The 24266-nt window shown below is 35.9% G+C and overlaps 3 protein-coding genes, 4 non-coding genes and 1 pseudogene across 7 annotated transcripts; 6 read left to right on the top strand and 2 right to left on the bottom strand.

The window, feature by feature from the left end:
* The first annotated feature begins 7045 nt into the window (after positions 1–7045).
* LOC113340017 (homeobox-leucine zipper protein ATHB-12-like) lies at positions 7046–8919 on the top strand. Its single transcript, XM_026585228.1, has 2 exons — positions 7046–7882; positions 8010–8919. The coding sequence occupies exons 1-2, from the start codon at positions 7469–7471 to the stop codon at positions 8385–8387; spliced, it is 792 nt and encodes a 263-aa protein (XP_026441013.1). The 5' UTR covers positions 7046–7468; the 3' UTR covers positions 8388–8919.
* An 833-nt stretch (positions 8920–9752) lies between these two features.
* Positions 9753–9832, top strand: TRNAL-UAG. Its single transcript has one exon. It is a non-coding gene; the product is annotated as a tRNA-Leu (tRNA).
* Positions 9833–10474: 642 nt separating this feature from the next.
* Positions 10475–10554, top strand: TRNAL-UAG. The gene has a single exon. It is a non-coding gene; the product is annotated as a tRNA-Leu (tRNA).
* A 223-nt stretch (positions 10555–10777) lies between these two features.
* Positions 10778–10857, top strand: TRNAL-UAG. The gene has a single exon. It is a non-coding gene; the product is annotated as a tRNA-Leu (tRNA).
* A 504-nt stretch (positions 10858–11361) lies between these two features.
* Positions 11362–11441, top strand: TRNAL-UAG. The gene has a single exon. It is a non-coding gene; the product is annotated as a tRNA-Leu (tRNA).
* Positions 11442–12415: 974 nt separating this feature from the next.
* Positions 12416–13802, bottom strand: LOC113340165 (ubiquitin-60S ribosomal protein L40). The gene is made up of 4 exons (XM_026585369.1): positions 13551–13802; positions 13343–13445; positions 12777–12843; positions 12416–12650 (listed from the first exon to the last, which is right to left on the bottom strand). Exons 1-4 carry the CDS (start codon positions 13738–13740, stop codon positions 12624–12626), a joined length of 387 nt encoding a protein of 128 aa, XP_026441154.1. The 5' UTR covers positions 13741–13802; the 3' UTR covers positions 12416–12623.
* A 111-nt stretch (positions 13803–13913) lies between these two features.
* LOC113340164 (NADH dehydrogenase [ubiquinone] 1 alpha subcomplex subunit 6-like) lies at positions 13914–18127 on the top strand. Its single transcript, XM_026585367.1, has 3 exons — positions 13914–14003; positions 14098–14332; positions 17721–18127. Exons 2-3 carry the CDS (start codon positions 14120–14122, stop codon positions 17904–17906), a joined length of 399 nt encoding a protein of 132 aa, XP_026441152.1. The 5' UTR covers positions 13914–14003; positions 14098–14119; the 3' UTR covers positions 17907–18127.
* Positions 18128–18215: 88 nt separating this feature from the next.
* On the bottom strand, positions 18216–20132 carry LOC113339570 (annotated as a pseudogene).
* Between the last annotated feature and the right edge of the window lie 4134 nt (positions 20133–24266).

The raw sequence follows: 24266 nt of genomic DNA, 5'->3' as shown, positions 1-24266 counted from the left end.
ATTTGAATCACTTGGCAACAGAATGAGGAGATTTTTTGGTCACTGACATGTTTTTTTTTCTTCTTCTTTTTAGATTACTGAATCAAATTTGATCCTACTGTTGTTGTAATTCTTACAAGATCTAATGTCTTTGAAAATACAAGTAATCTTTTCTTGTTGATGTGATGCGTAACAATACTATGAGACTTGTCCTTGAAGAATTATACAGTAGTAATAGTAGTAACATTTGCTGGCTAGCTAGGCTACTATTTTGTTGTATGAATCAATTTACTCGAAATGCTAACCATGAATTCTACCTAGAGACTATAAATATAAATTTGTGTAAGTTCTCTAGCTACCAGTAGCACACTCATTTGTCACATTTCAATCTGTAGTGTAATTCCATTATCTGATCGTATATAACTTGGTAAATTTTGAGTTGACCAGTTTGTAGTTCAACTGCTGGTCTGGTCAATGCTCACTTTTACTATGTAATTAACACTATGCAGCACTATATCTTTGTCTGCTATGCCGTTCTTTCCCACCACTACATCGTCCTTGAGAGACGATGCACATTCAATGTGATTTGGATATTTGAAACTTTTAAGTAGGGTTTTAGGTTTTGTGGGAGGTGGTAAAAAAACAACAAGAAAGAAAGGTTACTGTGTTTTTTACACTTGCAGAGGAAATTTTGATTTTTCACCTTTTCCCAAAAAATTGAATGCCCTTAAAATTGAATTCAGTATTTATAACGAACGTGACACTTCCATCCTCCTTCGATCTTCTTCCTCTCTTCAGTCCTCTTCTGCTCTGCGTAATTCCCTTGTTCCCAAGGCAACTCAGGTCTGGGCTGGCCAGGCCAGGCAGGCAGCCACGCTAAGTAAACCACACAAGAAAATGATGTGTCCTGTATGGTGTGAGTTATGGCATTTCTTTAAGCTAGGAAAATTTGCTATTTACTCTTTGTTTGTCCTGCCTGTGGTCGTCTAGCTAGTGATGGCGCATTTCAGTTGGCATACTGTTGCAATGTTGGCTATAAAGAGTTGCCAATAAATTTATGATTATGGGCAGCTCTTTCTTTCCCTCCCTCACACGGTACCGCCAGACACCGCCACACACGCTATGTATGAAAAGAGAGAGTTGAGATTCTTCTTCTTCTCTCTAATTCTAATTCCTTTGGTACTACAGACATATATGCTACTAACCTTCTTCGACAACAATCAAAAGGTGTGTTGATGATTAGTTAAAAAACTGAAAAAGCTAGGCCTTTTGACTTGTTTAAAATTTACCAACTAAAGGATATTAGAAAGTAAAACCCACTACTGAAATGAATATACAGTAGTAGTGATGTGCACATCTCTCTATGTCTGTATGTATGTCTCTGTAAAATGGTATGAATGCAGTGGGGAAAGAACATGCAGCAGCTATATATATTACTTTACTACAGTAAGAAACAATCACATATGTACCTTCTTCACATACATGCATGACAGCTTTCTTTTACTTCCAGTAAGTATTCATATTCATTGCGAAGAAAGAAAATCATTGATATCTTGCACCAGTGCTTTTCAGCGAGTTGCATGGGACTTTTTCTTGGTAACACCGTCTCTAAACCACATTGGAGGTGATGAAATTCAGTATAAAATACTATGTAAATTAACTTGAATTTGAGCTTATTTTGTTTGGATTAATGCTTTTGTTCTTAAATATACGTAACTGAATCATATTCCACAACGCATATGCCAAACAGTAACAAGTTTTCGTGGGCATTCAGTATCTTGCACATCAATCTGACAATGGCATTTTCGAGCTAATATAATCGGTTCATTTTAGAAAGGGAGAAAGAGGGACCAAGCAGGGAGACTCAACTATAGAAATAATTAATGGGTAAAAGTATCAAGTGTAGGCCTTCTTCTCTATGACTTTCATCAATCACTAACTAAAGAGAACTGAGAAAAGACTAGCACCATTCACCAAATCAATTATTCATCAATAAGCACCTACCTACATATCTATGCTAATTGCTAGTAGATAGCTAAGTTAAAAGGTAAGTAGAAGAAGTGGAATTGAATTGGCCAGGGACCATGGTTGATTGCTTTGCATTCATGAAAATGTTGAGACCTCATATCAAAGTGAAATACTACTTTATAAATTCGGAAGACATCTACATATCAATATGATTAACTAGGACCAGTTGGAGAAATACTAGTTTTTCTTTGGCTGGTGAACAAAAGAGAGATTGTTGCTTTGGCATGGTTTTGGAAATTGGTCAATGCAATTTTACACCTTAACGTGTAGTACTGCATTTGGAATTTAGGGACCATGTACGTTCCTACACATAATCAACAGGCATTAAGTAATGGGGGGACGGATCAACTCTACAAGGACAAAAGAGAGTTAATTAGCTGGACGGAAACGTATTCCACTAATCAGTCATATCTTATATGGACTTGCTAAGACAATACTTAGTTTACCACATTAGGACGTCCGGTGGTGGTACTCAAGGGAAGGGTAGCCGGAGACCCATCCATTTGATATAAAATCAATCAAATTACTCAAAAATTAAATAATAAGAGGTTATTTTGGGTTTGCAGCATTATGCTAGCTGTAGTCTGCCTGCCAGCTGCCTAAATTTTCCATATCTGGGCTAGGCTTGGCTTATGTTTTCATCTTCAAAAGGATTGATTTATGATGGAGGAAGCCAGGAAGAGTAGGAGTGGACAAGTAAGAGTACTGCTGCCAGCGGATTTTATTTCCCCGGAGAGTAAGAAACAGATAGAAGACAGTCTTTTCACTCAACATTCTACTTTTACCTGTTCTGGTTGCTGTTGTCTGTCTGGTTTCCGCCGACTAGGTAACCCAAACACCAACACAACCCACACCTTGCTTCTTATCCTCACTCACAGCGGCACCCTTACCAACACACACGCAATGTCATGTAACTCTTTCGTAGTATGAATGAAATATATATAGCCTAGGCACACTTTTCTACTTAAAACCCTATTACCCTATATGTACACTCACGTCTATCTCCATAACTCTCTGAATTGGTTACTGCAATGGTGAAGAATAGAACTGCAGCTACATATATATGTACAGTAGCGTATTATGCATAAACCTGTCCTTAATGCATATTAATACGCCACTAAGTAAGTAACTAGCTAGTTCATATATGGCCATGATCATCTGTGATCTCGTAACCGACCAGACAAATGAATTATTGATTAAAAGGTCAATCAATGATTAAAGGGGTTCAATAAAAAGTGACTCAAATGGTCAAGTTTTTTTTTATAGCCCAATGACTCAACAGTAGTACCACATGTACTGGACTGTCAACCAATTAGCACCTACCTATATTGCATCTAGCTAAGGCTAACTAGTATGGAATTTCATGAAAAAAGAGCTACATGTCTACAACTAACTAGGCAACTAGCAGAAATAGTCTTTGACATGCTTTTGGTAATTGGTCAACATGCACTTTCACCTCAAATGAATCATCAATGATGGATGGATTTCAGTTTTGACTGTACTACATACTATTGATAATTGAATTTTTGGGACCATAAAGATCTGCAGAGTTAACTCAATCAAGGATCAAACTCATCAAGGATTCAAGAAGAGAATGCAACAAACAACTAACAAGTTACTATAAAGATCATGGATGGGCCTGATTTAGCTAGATGCACAAAAAGGAAGTGGACTTCCTCAGTGTGATACCAAAAAAGGCCTATATTCCGCTTCAAAAGCCCAACACTCAAAGTTACTTGAGCTCTATAATATTGTGCCAATATGCTTCTTGAGGTGGGAGACTGACCACTGAAACTAGTTGAAAGTTCACAAGAAATGTGAAAAAACAATACTATAAGACAGTTAGTCGTGCTTTCAGGCTATGACGATTATCGTCCCCCAGAATCGACTATCGCCCCGTTACCTTTAGAAGACAGACAAATATTATCAAAACAGCTAGCCAGTAAACAAAATTCGTGCCTCATGGTAGATTCTAGGCACAGGGTAGATTTTATGGCTAGACATTTGGGGTTAAGATGCAGATTTTAGATCACAAGGAAAGGCTCAAAATCAATTGCATATAGGACTGGAGGTACAATTGGAGTGACTGGGCAAATTTTGGACCTAATTGCATATTCTGGGGTCTCAAAGACAGGTTCAGGTCACGGGTCTATTCAGAATCATGCGGCAAACTTGGGATCACATGGCAGACGTTATTATGATGAAATTGGAGATTCGAGTGTTGGGTACAAAGTCTTGTCATATTAATAAGGAAATGCTTATCAAGTTTACTTACTATCTTGGATATGATTTGCTTTTTTAAGCAGTAAGACTTTGTTTAAAAGAATGAGTCACTTAATTCCCCAACCAAAGCTTTTATGTGAAATTACATTAGATGAGATAATGATGAGTGTTGTGTTGTTCTAAAATGCATGACTGCTATTAATTATCTGATCAATGATCATTTCCAAAACCTGATCACCCATTTCTCTGGTATACTCAACATCCTTACCTTACAAAAATGAAGAAAAAAGATCATCAAAAAAGTATACCACCAAACTTATAAGAAAGTTTAGTTTTTCAAAGCCGGTGTCTTATAATTCCCACCACATTCATCATTACACGAAAACCCTACGAATAGAATGTGAAAATATGTAAACCATCTTATCTGCCTTCCTCGCTTCGCCAAATCAGGTATCGAAACCTAAAAATGGAATCCCATCTTGTTGTTTCTTTTTCACTCCCACACCACCTAAACAAAGTTTTAGCCACCACTCAACTTCTCAGAAACAACATGGGGGTTTAAGTAAAGTTTATACACAAGAAAAGTAGTACACAAAACTAACTTTCTCAAGTTTTTTAGGTCCCGATTAGACAATAAGTAGTAGTTCTACGACGCGTTTCCTACGTGACAAACTCGAGTTCTCTACTTCCATCGATTAAGACCTCCACCTATCATTTCCTGTTCTGGATTGAGTTTCTAGGTTTCTAACTCATGGAAAAACGAAGAAACTAAAGCAACATACTAATCAACTTTTACGGCGCGAAAACAAAAACCAACTGCAACAAGTCTATTTTATTTTACGTACAGTTTCCAGGAGCAATGGATGAGGATCCCCATTTTCACATCAAGTGTTTTTCTTTACAAGAAAGTTACAAAATTATTGTACAACTACTAAGTTAAGTTAAGATATCTATAAGACACGTCTAAAGTTTGATAATCTTAAAGACAAAAAAAGCTAAGTAAAATCAATTTTGTTGTTGATAAGAGAATTGATTGATCATTAGTCTGTCTCGATTGTTATGATCGCTGAATTTAGTTTTGAAATTGACACTCTTCTCACCTCGCTGTTTTCATTTAAATCCTTCAAAATGCTACTAACTAAACCGCCCTCAAACTCACGTCAACACTGTTGTTTCATATGCAAACAATTTTACACCTGGCTTCTCATATGACAAATGATACAAATGTACCACCTAAACTATACTAGATTTAGATATCTTACACGTGGTTTTGTGCGGTCCAGAGCTGATTATGATGCTCCTAGATAAAAATGCTCGGGTTATCGGAGCAAAGAAATGAAATCCTCGTATAATATTAAGTTTTTATACAAGTTTCGAATACGGAATATCAGTATCCCACTCAGCGATGTTATCATTATACTAGACGAGCACCTACAACTCCAACACTAACTTTCTTTGAGCAAATATAAATAGGCTGATGTCATTATAACACATTGGGAAAGTCACCTGGTGATGATACTAGTGATCTTAGTTCGAAACTCATCGGATAAGCACCAAATTTTTTAGCGATTAAAAATAATAAAAAAACTTAATCGATAATACGGATAAAAATAAATGATATGAGTTCGAAATCCCTTCGCACCAGATTCGTTACAAATCAAAAAAACTAGGTAAATAATAATTCGGATAGAAAGGATTATATGAATAATCTGAATCTGGAGCTCATCGGTACCAAATTCTTTACCGATAAGAAAAAAAAAATTAGAGCGGTGGTTGGGATGAACAAGACTAGGCCGGTGAACCACCTTAGGACATGGGGCAATCGCCCTCCATATTTTTGGTGTCAATTTTATTTATTTATTACCTAAAGATAGATTTAGGCTCCAACCCTACCCTTGACACAAATGTGGCCGACACATGCAAGGTATCCTCTCTCTTCCTCCTCTTTGGATGGCCCTATGGCTCTGGCTATGGGATGCTCCACCAGCAGTGATAGTGACAACTACACGTTTCTACTGTCAGGTCATCATCCCCTTCTCGATATCTCCACGTTGATCCACATCCTTGTCGACACGTTGCCAAGAAGATAAAACCAGTGGGCGCCACACCAAGAAAAGAAGAAAAAAATGAAAAGAATGTTCTTAACCGTCAGACACCTGTCGAGGCTCCATTGGGGTGAAAATGGACACCTTGACACACTGAACACTGCCCTAAGCAACGCAAACTTATTCAATAGGTAAACATATTACTTTCACATTTTCCCTTCAAGACTGAAAAGAATTCATAGATTATATTATCATTAGGCAAGAAAATTAAAGGATTAAACTAATATTAATCTCAGTATTATTATTGTTAAATAATTCCTGATACCATCCATGGGTGCGACAGGACAGTGGAGATAGCTCGGTGTCAAAGCGCAAGCCAGTGTGACATGATAATATTAGGCGTGTTTTGCATGCTGTTTAGAAGCACATTGTTTATTATACTATAGTTGAATTTAGAGCAACATTTTTCAACAAAAATCGAATGCCTTGAAGAGATTATAATCGTCTGTCTTCGATGATGCGTAAGCGAATTAGTCGAAGAACTTAAGGATGTAATAAGAAAATTGAGCAAAGAAACAAAAACGAGAGACAAAGACAGAAAATAATTTAGAAAGCAAGAAGAAGAGATGATAGGGAGGGAGAGACAGAGACCCACACGATAAGAAAAACAAAAGTTAAAAAAGTTAAAGGCTTCAAACAAGGCAAGGCAAGGCAATGGCTGGTTATATCACAAAGTTAAGTAAGAAAAAAAACGATAGGGATAGAGCCATAGATTAGAGGGTGAGTGAGTGAGTGAGAGAAGATATTTGATTCCATTGGTCTGGTTTTTGGACCCCAGCAGCATCTAACACCACCACCACCACCACCTGGACAGACACACCCTCTCCTAACTTCATTTACTCTGTTTCTCCCATACCCTCCCTCATCTTATATCTCTTCATCTTCCTCTTCTTCTTCAATTCTACTACTACTACTACCCCATGAGTTTTGGTATAAATCAGAGATCACAACACCCCCCAATTGTCTGGAAATACCATACCCTGGCCTGACTCACCCAACTACAACACCATATAAAGCACTCTTCCTTTTCTAACCTTTTTTTCTACTTATAAATTGCTTCTATAGTGGAGAAGCTACCTAGAGATAGATAGAAGTGGCCGCAGTCTACACTTTTCTTTAGATCAATTGAGGAGATGTTGGATGCAGAGGAAGAATTTCTTTTAGATTGTACTACTACTACAATGGAAACAGGAGCAACAGGTGTAAAGCTGGAATCATCATCATCAATATTGGAGTCGTCTTCCAATGATACTTCTATGATGAGGAAGAAGAACAATAAAAAGAAGAAAAGATTTAGTGATGAGCAAATCAAATCATTGGAATCTATGTTCGAAACAGAAACAAAGCTGGAACCTAAAATGAAACTTCTGTTGGCTAAAGAGTTGGGATTACAGCCTCGACAGGTTGCGATTTGGTTTCAGAACAGGAGGGCTAGATGGAAGTCGAAGCAGCTTGAAAGAGATTACAACATTCTCAAAGCTAGTTATGATGATCTTGCTTCTAAATTCGAGAACTTAGAGAGCGAAAAACAAGCCTTGATCAAACAGGTAAAAGCTAATTCTATCTCTGACACCTGATATAACATCATGATCTTTCTTTAAAGCTAATTTTATCTAGGCTTAACAGCCACAACATGAGTTTATTTATAACATCATCTTCTTCTTTTTCTGACAGTTGCAGAAGCTAAGTGATCTGGTGGGTAAGCCTAGAGAAGAGAGCAGTTGCTGCGGCCTGGGTTTAGCTGGAAACAACAGCAGTATGGATGGTGATTCTGACAATGGAGACACCAAATACAAATTTGAAAAGAAACCAGAGCTATCAGTGGAAGGAGGAAATGGATTGGATTTCAGACTTGATCCTTGTTCAGAGGATGAACACAGCAAGGAACTAGAATATTTCGGGCAAGATGAAGAACATGATCTAATGAACATTGGGGAGCCAACATATGGAATTTTATCATCGTCAGAAGACTGGGGTAGTCTCGATGATTCTACGAGTCTATTTGATCAATCATGTAGTGGCAATTCACAGTGGTGGGAAGTCTGGCCTTAAAAAGATGCTCTATATAATTTTTAGTGAAAACAACTTCTACCTGACAGGCTAATGGAGGCAATAAGCATGTCAGAAAAAGAAAATTTCAGATCACCAGCTGTTGAAGTTCTGAAGAAGTAAGAGGGCCAACAATATTAGCTTCAGAAAAAAAATGCAATCACACAACAACAACAATTCAGAAGCTCCACGAGATTCAGAAAAGGAGATTCAATCCTTATTCTTAACCAAAACTTCTTCTAACAAGGAAACAAAAGCATCACAGTGTAGGAAAAGAACACTAGAACGCCCACAGGCAAAAGGAAACCATGACACAAAACGTAACCGAACACCATATGTACAGGCTTGTATGAGTATGAACGCACATAGTGAGGATTGCACTTGTACCCTAGGACAGACATCAAAGCATGCGACACAAACCTCATTCTGGACTTTGTATATCAGTTTGTTTTCAGGTTTTGTAAGGTTGTGTAGTTATCGTACCAATAGTTCATAAATAAAAATAAAAAAGCAAGATAATAGTTAGAGTGATACATATCTGGAATTCACAAGTGAACGTAGCAACAAATACTACATCCACATCTATGGTGTCATTGAATGAGACTTACTAGTACTGGCCGCAGAAAATTTCTCAGAAAGATGCTGTAACAGTATCGCTAGAGTAGGTCAGTAGTCTGTATCTTCTTAATGAAAGATATGGGGCCATGGCAGGTGGTACTTGGAAAATATTTCCACATAATACAGAGAGGATGTGTTTTCTAAGCACCATATTCACGAGCCTACAAAGACTTTCTTCTTATAAAATTATGTAGTGGGGGTTCCAATCAAGTCAATCAACAAAATACTAATAAGTTTAAGAACACCATTCTCTTTAAAGTAATTTTAGACGAACTATAAAAAAGAAGTACTGCAATATTAACAATTACACTCTTTTATGAAGATTGTGCCGGTGCTTGCACACACTTCAATCCTAAGATGCATTTAGAGTACCATGGCAATATCTATATTTCACAACCCTCTGTAAGAAGTAGAAAATTACTGTTCTACTGCCTTTCTTTTTACCTGTTTTTCTATTTGCTAACATTGTGACCATGGAGACTAATGATTACGGAGATTCTATGTTCCTTTTTACCAACTAAGAAATATTCTAACTATACAAAACGAATACCTGATATTCTGCGGGAAAATTCCTAATAGGACAGAGGAATAGATATCACAAATTACTAGTTTAATAAGGTTCAGTTAACTCTTGCCGCCAAACAAAAAACACGACAGCACGCCAAACAAACAAAAAATAACAGTAAATTCCACCACCAATGAATAGAAAGTAAACTATATGAAAGAAAAACATAATAGAATTAGCTATAAGACAGTTTGGCCGAGTGGTCTAAGGCGCCAGATTTAGGCTCTGGTCCGAAAGGGCGTGGGTTCAAATCCCACAGCTGTCATTTATTTTGCATAATTTTCCTATTTAGTGTGATTATTTCTATAGAATTAACTAGTGTCTTTCAATGCATTGGCCTTTATACCTGTTAGTTACAACTCATAAGTGTCTGCGCTAGGCTTTACTACACTTCTGTCACTACTACAAATCCTATAACTTACACAATCAATCGCTGATTAATTCTGCATAAGTGGAGGTGAACAAGTGTTATCATAATTCCTATCTTTACAATTTCAAGCAGACCAATAGAACAGAACACATGGAAATGGTACATTTTACAAACATAATTATTTGTAATCGTATATTAGAAGGGTGTAAATTAGCAGATAACTACAAAAAGAAACCTCATCTTCCTCTGTTAGGACACTCCTGATGGGATAAGATTTCATATAACATGATCTGGTAATTAGGTTCAGTAAACACTACTGTTGAATATGAAACACGACAAACTTTATGTCAAACCATAGAAACTACTAATGATTTAACTCTTAATAGGACAGAGAAATAGATATCACAAACTATGGTTCAAAAAGGTTCAATGATAAAATCTTATCGTTAAACCAAAAACACAACAGTAAACTCCACCTGCTAATACTGAACTATATGCATACCATAGGAAGCAAAGAAAGAATATATAAAGCAACAAGACAGTTTGGCCGAGTGGTCTAAGGCGCCAGATTTAGGCTCTGGTCCGAAAGGGCGTGGGTTCAAATCCCACAGCTGTCAATTAGTTTTGCTTAATTTTCATCACTAATTATGCCCCTCAAACCTGTTAGTTACAACTTACAAGTGTCTACACTAGGCATTACTGTAGTTCACTTCATCTAATTTGTTTAGGCTAAACTCCTATAAAATCAATGTCACTCCTTCAAATTCAGTATAGAAACTAATACAGATATAACAAACTCTACATCAAATTATAGAAACTAGCACATTGAAAACATATCCCGACAGTTTGGTCGAGTGGTCTAAGGCGCCAGATTTAGGCTCTGGTCCGAAAGGGCGTGGGTTCAAATCCCACAGCTGTCATTTGTTTTGTTTAATTTTCATCTCTAGTGTGGTTGTTTTTATAGTAATTAAACTAGTGTCTTCTCAATGCATTACTATAGATCACTTCATCTATGCTAGGCTTCATCTAAATTATTTAGGCTCAATTTCTATGATATTAGTGTCACTACTACAAATTCATTATAAGAAACACAATCAAAAACAGCCAAGTAAACACATGGAGGTGAAGTGATGAACAAGAGTTATCAGCATACCTATCTTTACTTTCAAACAGACTAACGGATAAATAGTTTATAAACTGAAAGGGTGTAACTAAGCAGATTCACACAAGAAGAAACCTCATCATCTTCCTCTGTTGGAACATTCCTGACGGGATAGGAATTAGTGCTTAGGTTCAGTAACCACAATTTTTGATTTTTGAATTTGAAACACGACGACAAAGCAGCGCACTCCATTGTTACTCAGTAGACAAAATTGGCAAACTCTATATCAAATTGTAGAAACTAGAACATATATCATCACTAAGACAGTTTGGCCGAGTCGTCTAAGGCGCCAGATTTAGGCTCTGGTCCGAAAGGGCGTGGGTTCAAATCCCACAGCTGTCACTGATTAGCTTATTTTTTTGTTTTTATTTAGTTAATGGCGTCTTCCAAAGTGTTGGCCTCTTTTAAATCTGTTGAGTGCAACTTAAAATCTTCGATTATGTCTTTACTCACATGCTCTTGTTTAGCTTATTTTTTTGTTTTTATTTAGTTGTTTCTATATAGTTAATACTTAATAGCGTCTTCCAAAGTGTAAGCCTCTTTTAAATCTGTTGGATGCAACTTACAAATCTTAGATTATGTCATTACTATAGTTCACATGCTCAATCTAATCTGTTCTGCCTCAATTCCTAACTTTTTTCTATTAACTATCACTAAGTGAAGTCGTTAAACCCTATATTTTCAGACTTCCAAATCACATTTCTGATTACCAAGAATGAGCAACATCGTGTTAAGCTTAGACTAAGGCTTGGAATTATCACTCAAACAAGTAGAAGATAAGCAATGTGAAGCACAAACCTATCAAGCCAAAACTAATTGCACTCTTCAGTAAAAACATATCAAGCTAAGCATAATATATGTAAATAAGTCATGGTAATATGGGTTATAGACTAATAGCTTCCATAGGCAGATATGCAAGACATTGCTGTTTGCAGCAAGAAGCAAAAGTTACTATAACAAAAGAAGTTAACAGTTGATATCGCGTTAAGCTTAGCCTAAGGCAGATTTCCGAACTATCACGTATTGGAGTATATTTTCAAATTTCCAAATTACATTTCTAACTACTAAGTATGGCCCACATCACATTGAGCATAGCCTAAGGCTTGAAATTGACTCAAACAAGTAGAAGATAAGCAATGTGAAGCACAGACCTATCAAGCCAAGCCTTATTGCACTCTTCAGTAAAAACATATCAAGCTAAGCTTAATTCTTACTAACAATCTTGGTAAATATAGGTTATATAAACTTGAAGTTCATCAGGCAAACAGCAAGAAGCAAAAGCTACTATGAGAAAAGCGGTTAACAGTTGACAATGCTTCTGACAGAATTAAGAAAGTCAATATATTCATAAAAAGATCTAAAACAATATAACGTGCCAGACTTTTAAGCAGAGTGGGTTATAAAGCGTTGAACGATATACTTGACTAAAAACACAAAGTTCAAATGTTTGGAAGTAAAGGTACCAACTAAGAAGCTATAAAACAAATTCTCTGGCTCTGCACCCGCCAAAATTGAGTATAGCATCTACTTGATCTTCTTCTTTGGCCTCAACTGCAATTGAAACAAAGAAGCAAAACACAAGTCAATACGAGCGCCAAATAAAGAATACCAAGAATCTGAAGATCACAGATGGTAACTAAATGGCACAATCAATTTAAGAAGGACAAAAATTAATACCTGGTTGCTGTGTCCACACTTCTTCTTCCTGCAGTTGACAGCACGAGGATGAAGACGTGCATAGCATCTGCAACCAAAACCACATCACTCAGTATTACTAAATAGCACCATTACAAGACCTAAACATCAATGCAGCACACTACAGTACCTTGAGCAGGTATAATGCAAGTGTTCACAATAAGGAAAAACCAAAAGTCTGAATTGTAAAGTTAAGTTTCTTTTCTCATCATCAATCAATCTTTGATAACTGTATGCTGTATAAAGGGCTGCAGAACTAAGGTAAAATACGCTAAAGTTCTACATGCTTGACAGCTGATGTGAAAACACCACATAAATTCAATTATAAAATGCACAACATAATGGTGTTCCCCAACCCATTCTCAGTATATAAGCCTATACCTACTAAACAATCTTCTGTAATTCAAATTTTCAGATGTCTAATCTTGTCTGCCTATTACATAATCAAAATTCATTTACAATCTCATTTTAATAACAAAGTATATCCTTAATAGAATGTTAATGCAACTCAAAAACCAAAATTAGACAAAGGGAAATGCAACACTTACTTGCGACAAATCATCTTGTCCTGGTTGTACTTCCTTGCCAAAGCCATCAAAGATGGTTCAATAATCCCACCACGTAGCCTCAAAACAAGATGTAGAGTCGATTCTTCATTCACACAAACACACACAAAAACAAATCAATACTTTCAAAATTGAACAAAATCAAACTCAAATAAACAAACAAAAACAAGTAAGTTTTTCTAATTGATACCTTTCTGGATGTTGTAATCAGCAAGTGTACGACCATCTTCAAGTTGTTTACCAGCAAAAATCAATCTCTGTTGGTCTGGTGGAATACCTTCTTTGTCTTGAATCTTAGCTTTCACATTATCAATAGTATCGCTTGACTCCACCTCTAAGGTGATCGTCTTCCCAGTCAGTGTCTTCACAAATATCTGCATCTTCTTCTTCTTCCACAAATCGGCAGCAGCAGCAGCAGCAGTAGAAAAAGATAAATCCAGAGAAAAGAAGATAAAAAGAAAGATATACCTAGGTCTAGGGTTTCACCTTAGTTTTGGGCCTGGGCTTTGTATGGGTTTCAACTTATTTGTCGTCGGGTTTTAATACCCGTTCGGGTATCATTGTTTCTATTCTTATTTCTTCTTTGGGTACTTCTTTCTTCCCCAAAATCCGAAATCAAAATCGATCTCTCTATTTCTTTCAGGTGACTTCATTGTTTCTTTCTCCATACCTATCTGGTTCTTGATTCTGTATGAATTACCAGGAGTTTTGATTTGATTTCTGTTTATTTTGTGTAGTTTTGCTGTTAATTTTGTAAAGATGGCGTTTACAATGAGAGCAGTGAAAGTACCACCAAATTCATCGAGTTTGGAAGAAGCAAGGAAACGTACATTTGATTTCTTCAGGAGTGCTTGTAGATCGATACCATCAGTTATGGAGATTTACAATCTATACGATGTTACTACTGCTGCTCAGCTTCGTTCTTCTATTGCTTCTCAAATCCGTCAGAATGCATCCATCACTAACCCTAAGGTACAAACAAAATTTGCGTTTCTTCATTTTTTTTAATTATTTTGGGTTCTTCAATGAATGATTTGGTTATTTGAGAATTTTCATTTTCGCTAGCTCAATATACAGTTGCATTGTTGAGAAACCCTTTTTAAACCATTGTTGACATTGTGAAGTATATCTAGTAATATGGGGGTTTGATTGAGGTTGTTGTTGGGGCATTTCACGTAGTTGTGGAAGCTACAGAAAGCTGCTGAAAAGATAACAGTGATGTTATGTTGGAAGAACTTTAGTTCTAGGATAAAATGGGTGATATAGCTTGATCGTTAGGTATTCATAGCAAGACCCTTGTTGACATTTTTGCATTGTCATATTTCCTGTGTTATTCACTTATTGAAATTGCTGATTTCAAGCTTTAAATCTTCAAGTACAAGTGTGAGTTATGTAAACCTCGTGTCTTCCCCTGATTCCTTCTCTGTGATATTTGAGGAAGTGGACCAATACTCCAACTCTTCATTTTTCTCTTTCATTAGACTCTAAATATTCCAATGTGGATTGTTGCTAATCTTAATATCTGTGGAACTAAAGATTTTAGGAGATTTTATTTTCGTTTCTGGTTTTATGTGTTTTGAGGTTCTATTATTTGAGTCTTGGTTTCTCTAGTGACTACCTTGTTGAGAAAAATGCTTACGAACCCTGTAATCATCTTATCTTCCTTTTGAATGCAAGAATTTGTTCAACATTGTGTACACCGAAGCTATTGAGCAGCACACACTTCTAGTAATACGATAATAATCGGTAGAAAACCTAGTTTGATTCGGGCAGTTTGTGGACCTTACCAAATAGTTACAGCAGTAGCAAAACTAGATAGCAGTGCCAGAGATGTAATATTCATTTCAAGGATAAAATAGGTAGTGCAGCCTGATGGATATTTATGTGAGTATTTCAGAGTATTTACACTTATTATTCATTGAGATTTATGTTTGTGGTATTTCCTGTGTTAAAATTTCAGGGTATTATTCAATTATTGAAATTGCATATCAACAATTTCAAGCTTTGACATAGAGGTGTAAACCTTGTGTCCTGCCTGTCCTGATTCCTTTTCTGTGATGTTTAATTAAGTGGTTTAATACATCGATGCTTCATTTTTCTCTTAACTAGACTCTAAATATTCCAATCTGAATTGTTGGTTATAGGTATGTTGTGTTTGCTAACCTGCATAACTGGACACCATATAACATTTATTCAGTAAAGATAAATCACAGATATGATAAGCGTAGAGACACTAACTTTTGATTTGTAAAATTCTGGTTTTGAACGTTTTGTTGCCCGCAATGTCTCAAGTCTTGCTGTTTGATTAATGGGTGGGATTCAAGATATAATGATGCCATGTCTTTCTTCTTTTATGTTATCTTCTGAGATCCAAGGAATTCTTGAATATACTTTTTGGAAGTTAGTTCAGTCTTGGTTTCTCTAGTGATGACTACATTGTGTGGACCGAGCTATTGAGCTACCAAGCAAGTAATATGGTAATAATTGGTAGAAAACCTAGTTTGGTTGGGGTGATTTGTGGACCTTACCAAAAAGCAGTAGCAAAAGCTGCAAACTAGACAGTAGTGCCAGAGATGTTACGTTGGTATAGTTCGTTTTTTGGATAAAATGGCTAATGCAGCCTGATGGATAAAATGGGTAGTGCAGCCTGATGGATATTCATGTGAAGACCCTTCTTTTTTTTTCTTCTCTTAATTAGACTCTAAAAATTCCAATGAACTATTACTCTATTAGTTATAGGGATGTTGTGTTTGCTAACCAAAGTAACAGGATACATTATAGCATTTAAAAATCATAGATATGAACAGTTTGATTTGTAAAATTCTAGTTTCGAATGTTTGCCGCCTGCACTGGGACTCAAGAACTAATGATGCCATGTTTTTCTTTTATACCTTCTGAGACCTAAGAAGTTCTTTCATTTAAGTGGAAGTTACTTACATTGTAGTCCTTGAAATCGTGAGTCCTCGTTACTCTTTTAACCAGTCATCGTCGATGAGATTGAAAGTTTCTGTAGAACTTAGGATATAGCTTAGTGGATAGATATTCATGTCAAGACCCAGTTGGCATTGTTGTTTTGTGATATTTCCTGTGTTAAAATTTCTGGGTGTTTTTCACTCATTGAATCTTGCTGATATGCAATTTCAAGTTTTAACTCTTGATTTAGAAGTGTGAGTTACGTAAACCTTGTTACTTGCCTTGATTCCTTCTCTGTGATATCTAATCAAGTGGTCTAATACTCCAACACCTCATTTTCTTTTAACCAGACTCTAAATATTCCTTATGTGTGTTGTTGGTTAAACAGATGTTGTGTTTGATAACCTACATAACAGGATACCTTATAACGTTTTTCGAATAAAGAAAATCATACATATGAATCCCAGCCATTAATCAAACAGTTAGATTTGAGACATTTCTCAAGTTCTGGTTTTGAAAGTTTTGTTACTGTTTGATTAATGGCTGGGATTCAAGATCTACTGTATGTCTGTCTACCTTCCTGTGATCTACAAAGTTCTTGTATTCACATTTTTGGAAGTTAGTTACACTGTAGTCCTTGACATTGAGAATGTCTTGGTTTTCCTAGTAATCAACACTATTACACATCCAGCTTCAACTCATAGCCAATGAGAGTGAAAGTTTCTATATATCTATGAAATTGACTGGGCTGCTATTCTAGACACAAGCACCCACACACTAGGAACCACTACAATGTCTGAGAATTAAATTGGGTTAAAACAACTCGACTCCTTTTCGGAAAATAGATAAGGCTGCTGCTGAATGAATCAGAACAATAGGCACTGATGGAATTATTACCATTTTATGCATGCCAAACATTTTGGAGAGATCTTCACTTTCTTCACAATTTTTGCTTGCTAGCTTAAGTTAACTCTGCTTCATTTCCTCATTTTCTTGTTTGTCAACCTTCTTGGCAATAGTTAGTTGTTTTAAGCAGTGACAGAGTTAAGTGTTAAATCAAATTTTCATGTGTTAGTTGTTGGCTTGTTTTCAAGTTCTTCCCTTAAAGGCAGGGATGGCAATCAGCCTTGCTCGTAAGACTAATTGTTCTGTGCTTAATTTGTTGCCTGCAACTCTCGATAAGTTGACATAGAACATGGTTTGGTAAACTTTGTAATTCGAATTTAACATGTTTCTCTTTTTGATTCGTTCTGCGCTTAGAGTTGACATAGAACATGATTTGGCAAACTTCATAATTCAAATTTAACATGTTTCTCTTTTTGATTTTTTCTGTCCTTACTTTGTTGCCTGCAACTCTCGATATGTTGTCATGGAACATGATTTTGCAAAACATTTGTATCTCGAATGTAACACGTTTCTCCGTAAATATTTGTTCACTGATATGTAGGTAATAGACATGCTTCTGTTCAAAGGGATGGAAGAACTGAACAACATTGTTGAACACGCGAAACAACGGCATCATATCATTGGGCAGTATGTGGTAGGGAACGAAGGACTGGTGCAGGATGTTGGGACTAAGGATCAATGTGCCTCTGACTTCCTTAAGAAGTTCTACAACACCAACTACTTCTAGATCTGAGAACAGGACCTAAACCCATCCTCCTTGTCCGGCTTCTCCTATGTTTTGTACTGGCCATTATGGATCGTATATTTTTTGTGATTTTCTTTTGTTCTGTAGACTTCAGGAATAAAATCAAACACTTGAAACTCTTGTTTGTCTTTCATCACAAACAGAGAAACTTTTGTTTGTCATGTTTTATGTACTTGATCAATTTCATTTCTGATCCGCCTTCAGGCTGCTTGTTTTATTTCATTTTGTGCAATAGCTAGTATTGATGGATAGAATTGAACTGATAACTCTCTGAAAAAGAGAAAAATTACAACAACAGAAAAAATCTTAAGGATTGACAGCTCCATAAGTTCTTCTAATTTCTCCTTCGTTTTTGCCAGTAAGTACACCAACTCGACCCAATTTGATCAGACAGCTACCGAATCGAGATTGAAACGATTTCTTCAAGGGACCATCGACAAATGAGCGAACAATGGCTCCAGTCGATGCGTCTAACCCTATGTTTTGATCGATTTGAAGAATTCCTCTCCGTCCTTTGACTTGTGTCATGTAATGTTGGTACTGTCAATGGTTTGGTCTAATGCAACTTGACTATCAGAATCGTTTGGGATTCTTGGACATGTCTTTGACAATGACTTGAAGAGTGAAGCCTCCATGGTCGGGTCCTTTTTTCCTGTGTTATTGAAGTTGTAGAGCCGGTTTCCAATTAAGGAACAGTGTGCGACTCCGACGGTGTGAGCACCTAAAATGATAATCACAGGCACAATTAAAATATGCATTGTGTTGCATATATGGTACTTACCAAGAAGCAAAACCATGTCCATCGTATTAAGTCCTTTTGTTTTGAATAACGCGATTGCGTTCTTCACAGTAATTGAAGGTCCGGCAAGATCAACATTATCTGCTGAAGAAACCAAGCCATCCCTTCTTCCTGTCTCAACCTTGTAGTTCAGTCCTTTAGCCTGCATTCATATTCAAGAATTCATTGTAAACTTGCGACCTCCAGAGATTTACAACCGTGCGTATGTACACACTAAAGAATTTCGTACCATGAAGACAGCATCTCGGGTGGCTATGGCTATGGCTATGATATCAGCACATGAAACGACAAGCTTTCTCGACTGCAGCTTTTGCTTCGTCGATAAGATCGTAACCTCTCACGCTAAAGTTAGGGCCTGCGTTCTTCTCAGTGTCAGTACCATTTAGGAGCTGCGACCCGTCACATCCCTTTTGTTCAAATCACAAGGGAATCAATATGCAAGTAACAAACAACATCAATGAGGAAATTCTGATATATATTTACCGATACGAAACAATCATGGAAATGCAAGCGAAGGAGTGCAGCAACGATGTCGAAAATCTGGATTCGACAACGTCTCTAATGATATCTTCGACGTTGTTTTCACCACATTTTTCAAGGTAAAATCCTGTTTGTAATGCACCATTACAAGTAATTGTGAAGCTAAGTACAACCAGAAAAACCCCTCATTTTTCTTTCTTTTGGCTTGGGATTTTTGAGTTGAAAGAGTGAATGTGAGTAGTAGTTTTTTTTTTCTTTTTTTTTATAGAGATAATAATATCAAATCCAGATATCGATAAGTTTCAGTTTCAAAGTGAGACAAATTCTAAATGTTCAACAGAAAAAAGCCGGCTTCAAAGAAGAATAACCAAATCAGAGTTAGATGCCATACTGCCGGCCTTATGTCGGCACTTAAATTTGTCAGATGATCGAGTGCTATTCTTTTGGCCTTTGAGTCGTATTCTCGGGCCCATCCTTGGCCATAGATAGAGGGGAAATTAGGCTAAGGCATAGAAAGAATATTATTCTTATTGTCAGACCCAAAAAAAAATTCTATTCTATAATACTCATAATTATTTGAAGTTATGGAAAAATATTTTTACAACCAAGATTACGACTTTGAAATACAAACACTCATATATGATATAAAACAAATGCCTCTATTACTTCTGTGTTCCCACTGAATCTCTTTTTGCAAAGAATCAAGTTTGTCCTAAATTTTTTAGGAAGAACATTCAGAACAGACTTAACCAAAGTGGATCTACCAGATTGGTTTAGAGAAATACTGCACCAACATCTATTGAATGAAGAATAGGGTTAAAAGCTTTTTGTTTCTTCTGACCTACAAGAAGAGGAACCCCAAGGTATGTATCAGAATCACTTACAATATTCATGTTTTTAGCTAAATCTTCACAAGCACCTGGACTCATATTGTTGTTCAAATAGACACAAGATTATTGAAAGTTTAGAAGCTGGCCTAAATATATACCAATTAGAAGCTGACCTAAATATATCTTTACAATGTCCAGAATACCATAGACATTGTCTAAACAACAGATGAGACATAGAAGGGATTCTGTTAGCAACTTTCGCACCAGAAATGATTTTATTAGTTTCCGCAATAAGAAAACTTCTATAAAGATACTTCATAGCAACGATAAAAAGACAGGGAGAAAGTGGGTCTAATTGTCTTAAACCTCTAGAAATATGGTATTGTTGACGAGGAGAACCGTTGAGAAGAATACTTGCGCTGGTACTGAAAGGCATTGGTAAATAAGATCGCAAAAATCTTCACAGAAACCAAACTTTTTCAAAACATTTATGAGAAAATTTCATTCTAACCTATCAAATGCTTTTGAAAGGTCTAACTTAAGGGTCATAGTGCCACTATATCATTCTCTATGGTTCATAATATGAATCATTTCATGGGAAACTATAATGTTATCATGAATAGATCTGTTGGGGACAAAAGCTTCTTGATAGGGAGACATCATGTTTTAAGGAACGTCTTAATTTTGTTAGCCAGAATTTTGGAAATAATCTTATAAGATGTATTGCATATATCAATTGGTCTAAAATCAGAAGGAGTTTTAGGATCTTCACATTTAGGGATCGGGGAAATGTATGCCTTATTCAGACTCATAGGCATGAATCTAGATTCAAAAATCCTTTGAACTACATTTATAACATCATTACCAACATGCTTTCATTGAGTTTGGTAAAACCCATCTTGGAATCCATCTGGACCATGTGAAGTCCAAACAGACATACTCTCAACAACCGATTCAATTTCCTCCTTCGAAGGAGTACTTATCAAACTTCCATTGTCATTATGAGAGAGAGTAGTAGGAATACAATCAAAAGTATCAGATTCAAAAACAGGATTGGTAGAATACCTAACAGAGGAAATGGTTAGTAAAAAGATTAATATGATATCTATCATTATACCAATTTCCATTGTTATCACATAGAGGATCGATATTGTTTATATGCTTCCACCTAAGCACAGGGGAATGAAAATATCTAGTATTATTATTCATGCTAGTGACAAACTTATCCCTAGATTTCTCTTTATAAAATTCAGTTTGAATGTTATTCCTTTTCTCAATGTCTTTAGTAAGAGAAACTATTCTATCATGTTGATCATTACTGATTTGACTATCCTGAATATATTTCAGTTCCTCTTGGAGTTTGATAATATTCTCCTAAATGTCAGTATACTCAATTCCATTGAGACAAAGTTGTTCTGGTGAATTGAAGATTTTGTTGAAACTTAAAGGAGGACTCCCATGAACAGTTATGTTTCACGCTAAGTCCATTTGATTTTCAAATGTTTCATGCTTAAATCAAGTACCAAAAAGCTTAAAAGGTCACGAAGATGCTTAGGGATGGGATCAGTTAATAACAAAATAGGACAATGATAAGATGCAATGTGATTCAACTGAGAACTTTAGCCGCAGAAAAATGTAGAAATCAATCATTGTTTCCTAAACCAAAAATCTAATCTAGCTTTCCTAAAACCAGTACCAAATCTATTACTAGGCCAGGTGTAGTCCCTACACCAATATCAATCAAGCTCATAACCAACTTTCAAGACTATTAACATCACAATTTATATGGAATTTAAGGTCTCCTAAGACTAACCAGCTGGGTTGATTGACATCTTTCTACGCTCATGTAAGAAATTACACTGGATGTTTTTTTGTTCAGGGTATGTGTACATGAATCAAATTAGAACTTCAGGAGACTGAGGATGAACTTTGAGAAGTGCATGAATAATGTTATCAGTTGCACTAACAATTTCACAAGAAATACCATTCTTCCACATAAGTATCAAACCACCAGCGAAACCAATCCTACTAATGTAGTGATAATTTAAAGACTGTGCTACAGAAATCATTCTACAAACATCAACCTTAGTTTCATAAAGAAAAATGAAATCAGGATTTTGAATTTTGACTAAATTATGTAGTTGTTGGTTTGTGAATTTATTAGCCGGACCTTGGACATCCCAAGCAGGGAATTCATTTTGGAATGGTGTAAAAAAAAGCCCAAATATGCTTCTATAAGAGAAAAATGATGGAAATAAAAAATCTTATACATACTAACACTAAACCAAGAATGATAAAAAAAAAATAGAAAGGTAAAAAAATTAATTTGATAGAGCTAAAAATTACCTGAATTTCCCCAGCTTTGCTTGCAGAATGCTTAATCTTGTCGGAAACCTAGATATGATCTCCAGTTGTTGTTTCCATTGGTGCAGAATCACTTGATTAATCGAAAACTTGATTGGTGATAATAGAATCATATTAAGGGAGATCATGGTTGGTAGTAGTTGATATTTGAAAATGTGGGGGTGCCAAAATAAACCAGCAACTTTTTCTTAGGAAACCTGTATGGACTAAACCTAAGTACTATTTCGAGAGTTCAACTTAATGAATCTCAATCAAGGAATAATATTCATAGTTATATCTCTATCTCCCACAATCAGAAATTTTACAGAGGCAAGTCTGTGAACCTGATTTACGTGTGACAGTACTTGGATGATTCCGAAGATCAACATCCAAGAATCAATGAAGTCATATCCAATCAATTATGATGGACATATCTACTTTGGTTGATTAACGTACAACCTGTGATATTTCAATTATAAAAATAACCAATATAATCCGGAAAAACAAATAACACAAACACCATAAATTTTGTTAATGAGGAAACCGCAAATGCATAAAAACCCCGAGACCTTGTCCAGATCGGACACCAAACTGTATTAAGCCGCTACAGACTTTATTTTACTATCAATACTTAGGACTGGAATGCAGTTGAGACCGAATTAAACCCTCGCATCAATTCGTTTACAGTCGCGCTCCATACGCTTCTTCAATCCGCGCAATTGATTCCCTTAGCTGGCGTCCTTTACATCCTAAGAGTTTCTTCAACTCAATCGAAGACTTTAAACCAATCCGCCTCCCACAAATAAGCCTACATGTGATTTCCTTTTTATCAAAGATCAAAGTGAGACTGGAAATCAATTTCAATAGATAAAGTCTAGCAAACCTCAAAATTTGGATCTTATAACTCCGACAACAAGATAGATTCTTATTTACCTCACAAGTATAAAACCTGTGGGATCACAAAGTCCGAGACGAAGAGAACTTTGTGATTATTTTCTATCTTGTTTGATGGAGCAAATACTCAACAACCAAAAGAAGACCAGGATACAATAACTACCAAAGATAGTCGGTTCTGGCTTCACGAATCCCTAGGTGAAATTTATTTAGTCGATAAACCCTAGAAGGGTTTGAGGGAGAGGACGACTCTATTTTACAACTAGGACACACAAGAATAGTGTCGGGATTCAAAATCCCATTTTCTTCAGGTTCTCTCTTATATAGACTTTCAAAGAATAGGTTGTTTTAGGTTTAAGTTGATAATTGAATTTTGAAATTTGTGAAAAACACGAGCTTCTAATATACTGATCGAGGAATCCGAATTAGGTTTTTGAGATGCCGATTTATCAAACCACCAATTGTATGAGCAATCATACCTTTGTGAAAATATTGAGAATCCCGATCTTGAACACCAATGAACGCAAACGTTATGACTATTGTACGGCAAATTCCATCCGGAGATTGAAAATTTCTGCAAATCAAATCATGGAAGATAAAGAAATTAGTTATCCATGAAAATGGAGTAATTCAGGGATAAATCTTTAAACATAAGTCAATACTAAGGATGAGGAATATTAAAATAGATCGATTAGATAAAACATCAAACTGATTAAAACCAGAAAATCAATTATGAAAATTAAGAACTGAGTTCACTCATTTTGCGTGTTGATTCTCTTTTTACATTAGAACCTCTGTAAATTAACACTCGCTAAAATAATAATTTCCCTAAAATAATAAAATTCCTTAGTCCCTTCTTGGGCCTATAGTGCTAAAATAATAATTTCGATAATATAATAACTTAATACTTTTCAAAAATCTCCCTTAAGTATTTATAGGTCACAAATATTATATAAATTAATAATTACTAATAAGAAAATTGAAAAGTTTCTTGTA

The sequence above is a fragment of the Papaver somniferum genome, unplaced genomic scaffold (assembly GCF_003573695.1).
Source record: "Papaver somniferum cultivar HN1 unplaced genomic scaffold, ASM357369v1 unplaced-scaffold_21, whole genome shotgun sequence".
Classification (NCBI taxonomy): domain Eukaryota; kingdom Viridiplantae; phylum Streptophyta; class Magnoliopsida; order Ranunculales; family Papaveraceae; genus Papaver; species Papaver somniferum.
Note: the sequence above shows the minus strand (reverse complement) of the source record. Positions and strands in the feature narration are given on the sequence as shown.

What these genes read in the sequence shown, in the direction of transcription:
- LOC113340164 (XM_026585367.1), top strand. Translation starts at nt 14,120, where the DNA reads ATGGCGTTTACAATGAGAGCAGTGAAAGTACCACCAAATTCATCGAGT. An exon ending in CATCCATCACTAACCCTAAG is followed by an intron (nt 14,333 to 17,720) that starts GTACAAACAAAA and finishes ACTGATATGTAG; the next exon opens with GTAATAGACATGCTTCTGTT.
- LOC113340165 (XM_026585369.1), bottom strand. Translation starts at nt 13,740, where the DNA reads ATGCAGATATTTGTGAAGACACTGACTGGGAAGACGATCACCTTAGAG. An exon ending in TGATTACAACATCCAGAAAG is followed by an intron (nt 13,446 to 13,550) that starts GTATCAATTAGA and finishes GTGTGAATGAAG; the next exon opens with AATCGACTCTACATCTTGTT. An exon ending in AGTGTGGACACAGCAACCAG is followed by an intron (nt 12,651 to 12,776) that starts GTATTAATTTTT and finishes TTTCAATTGCAG; the next exon opens with TTGAGGCCAAAGAAGAAGAT.
- LOC113340017 (XM_026585228.1), top strand. Translation starts at nt 7,469, where the DNA reads ATGTTGGATGCAGAGGAAGAATTTCTTTTAGATTGTACTACTACTACA. An exon ending in AACAAGCCTTGATCAAACAG is followed by an intron (nt 7,883 to 8,009) that starts GTAAAAGCTAAT and finishes TTTTTCTGACAG; the next exon opens with TTGCAGAAGCTAAGTGATCT.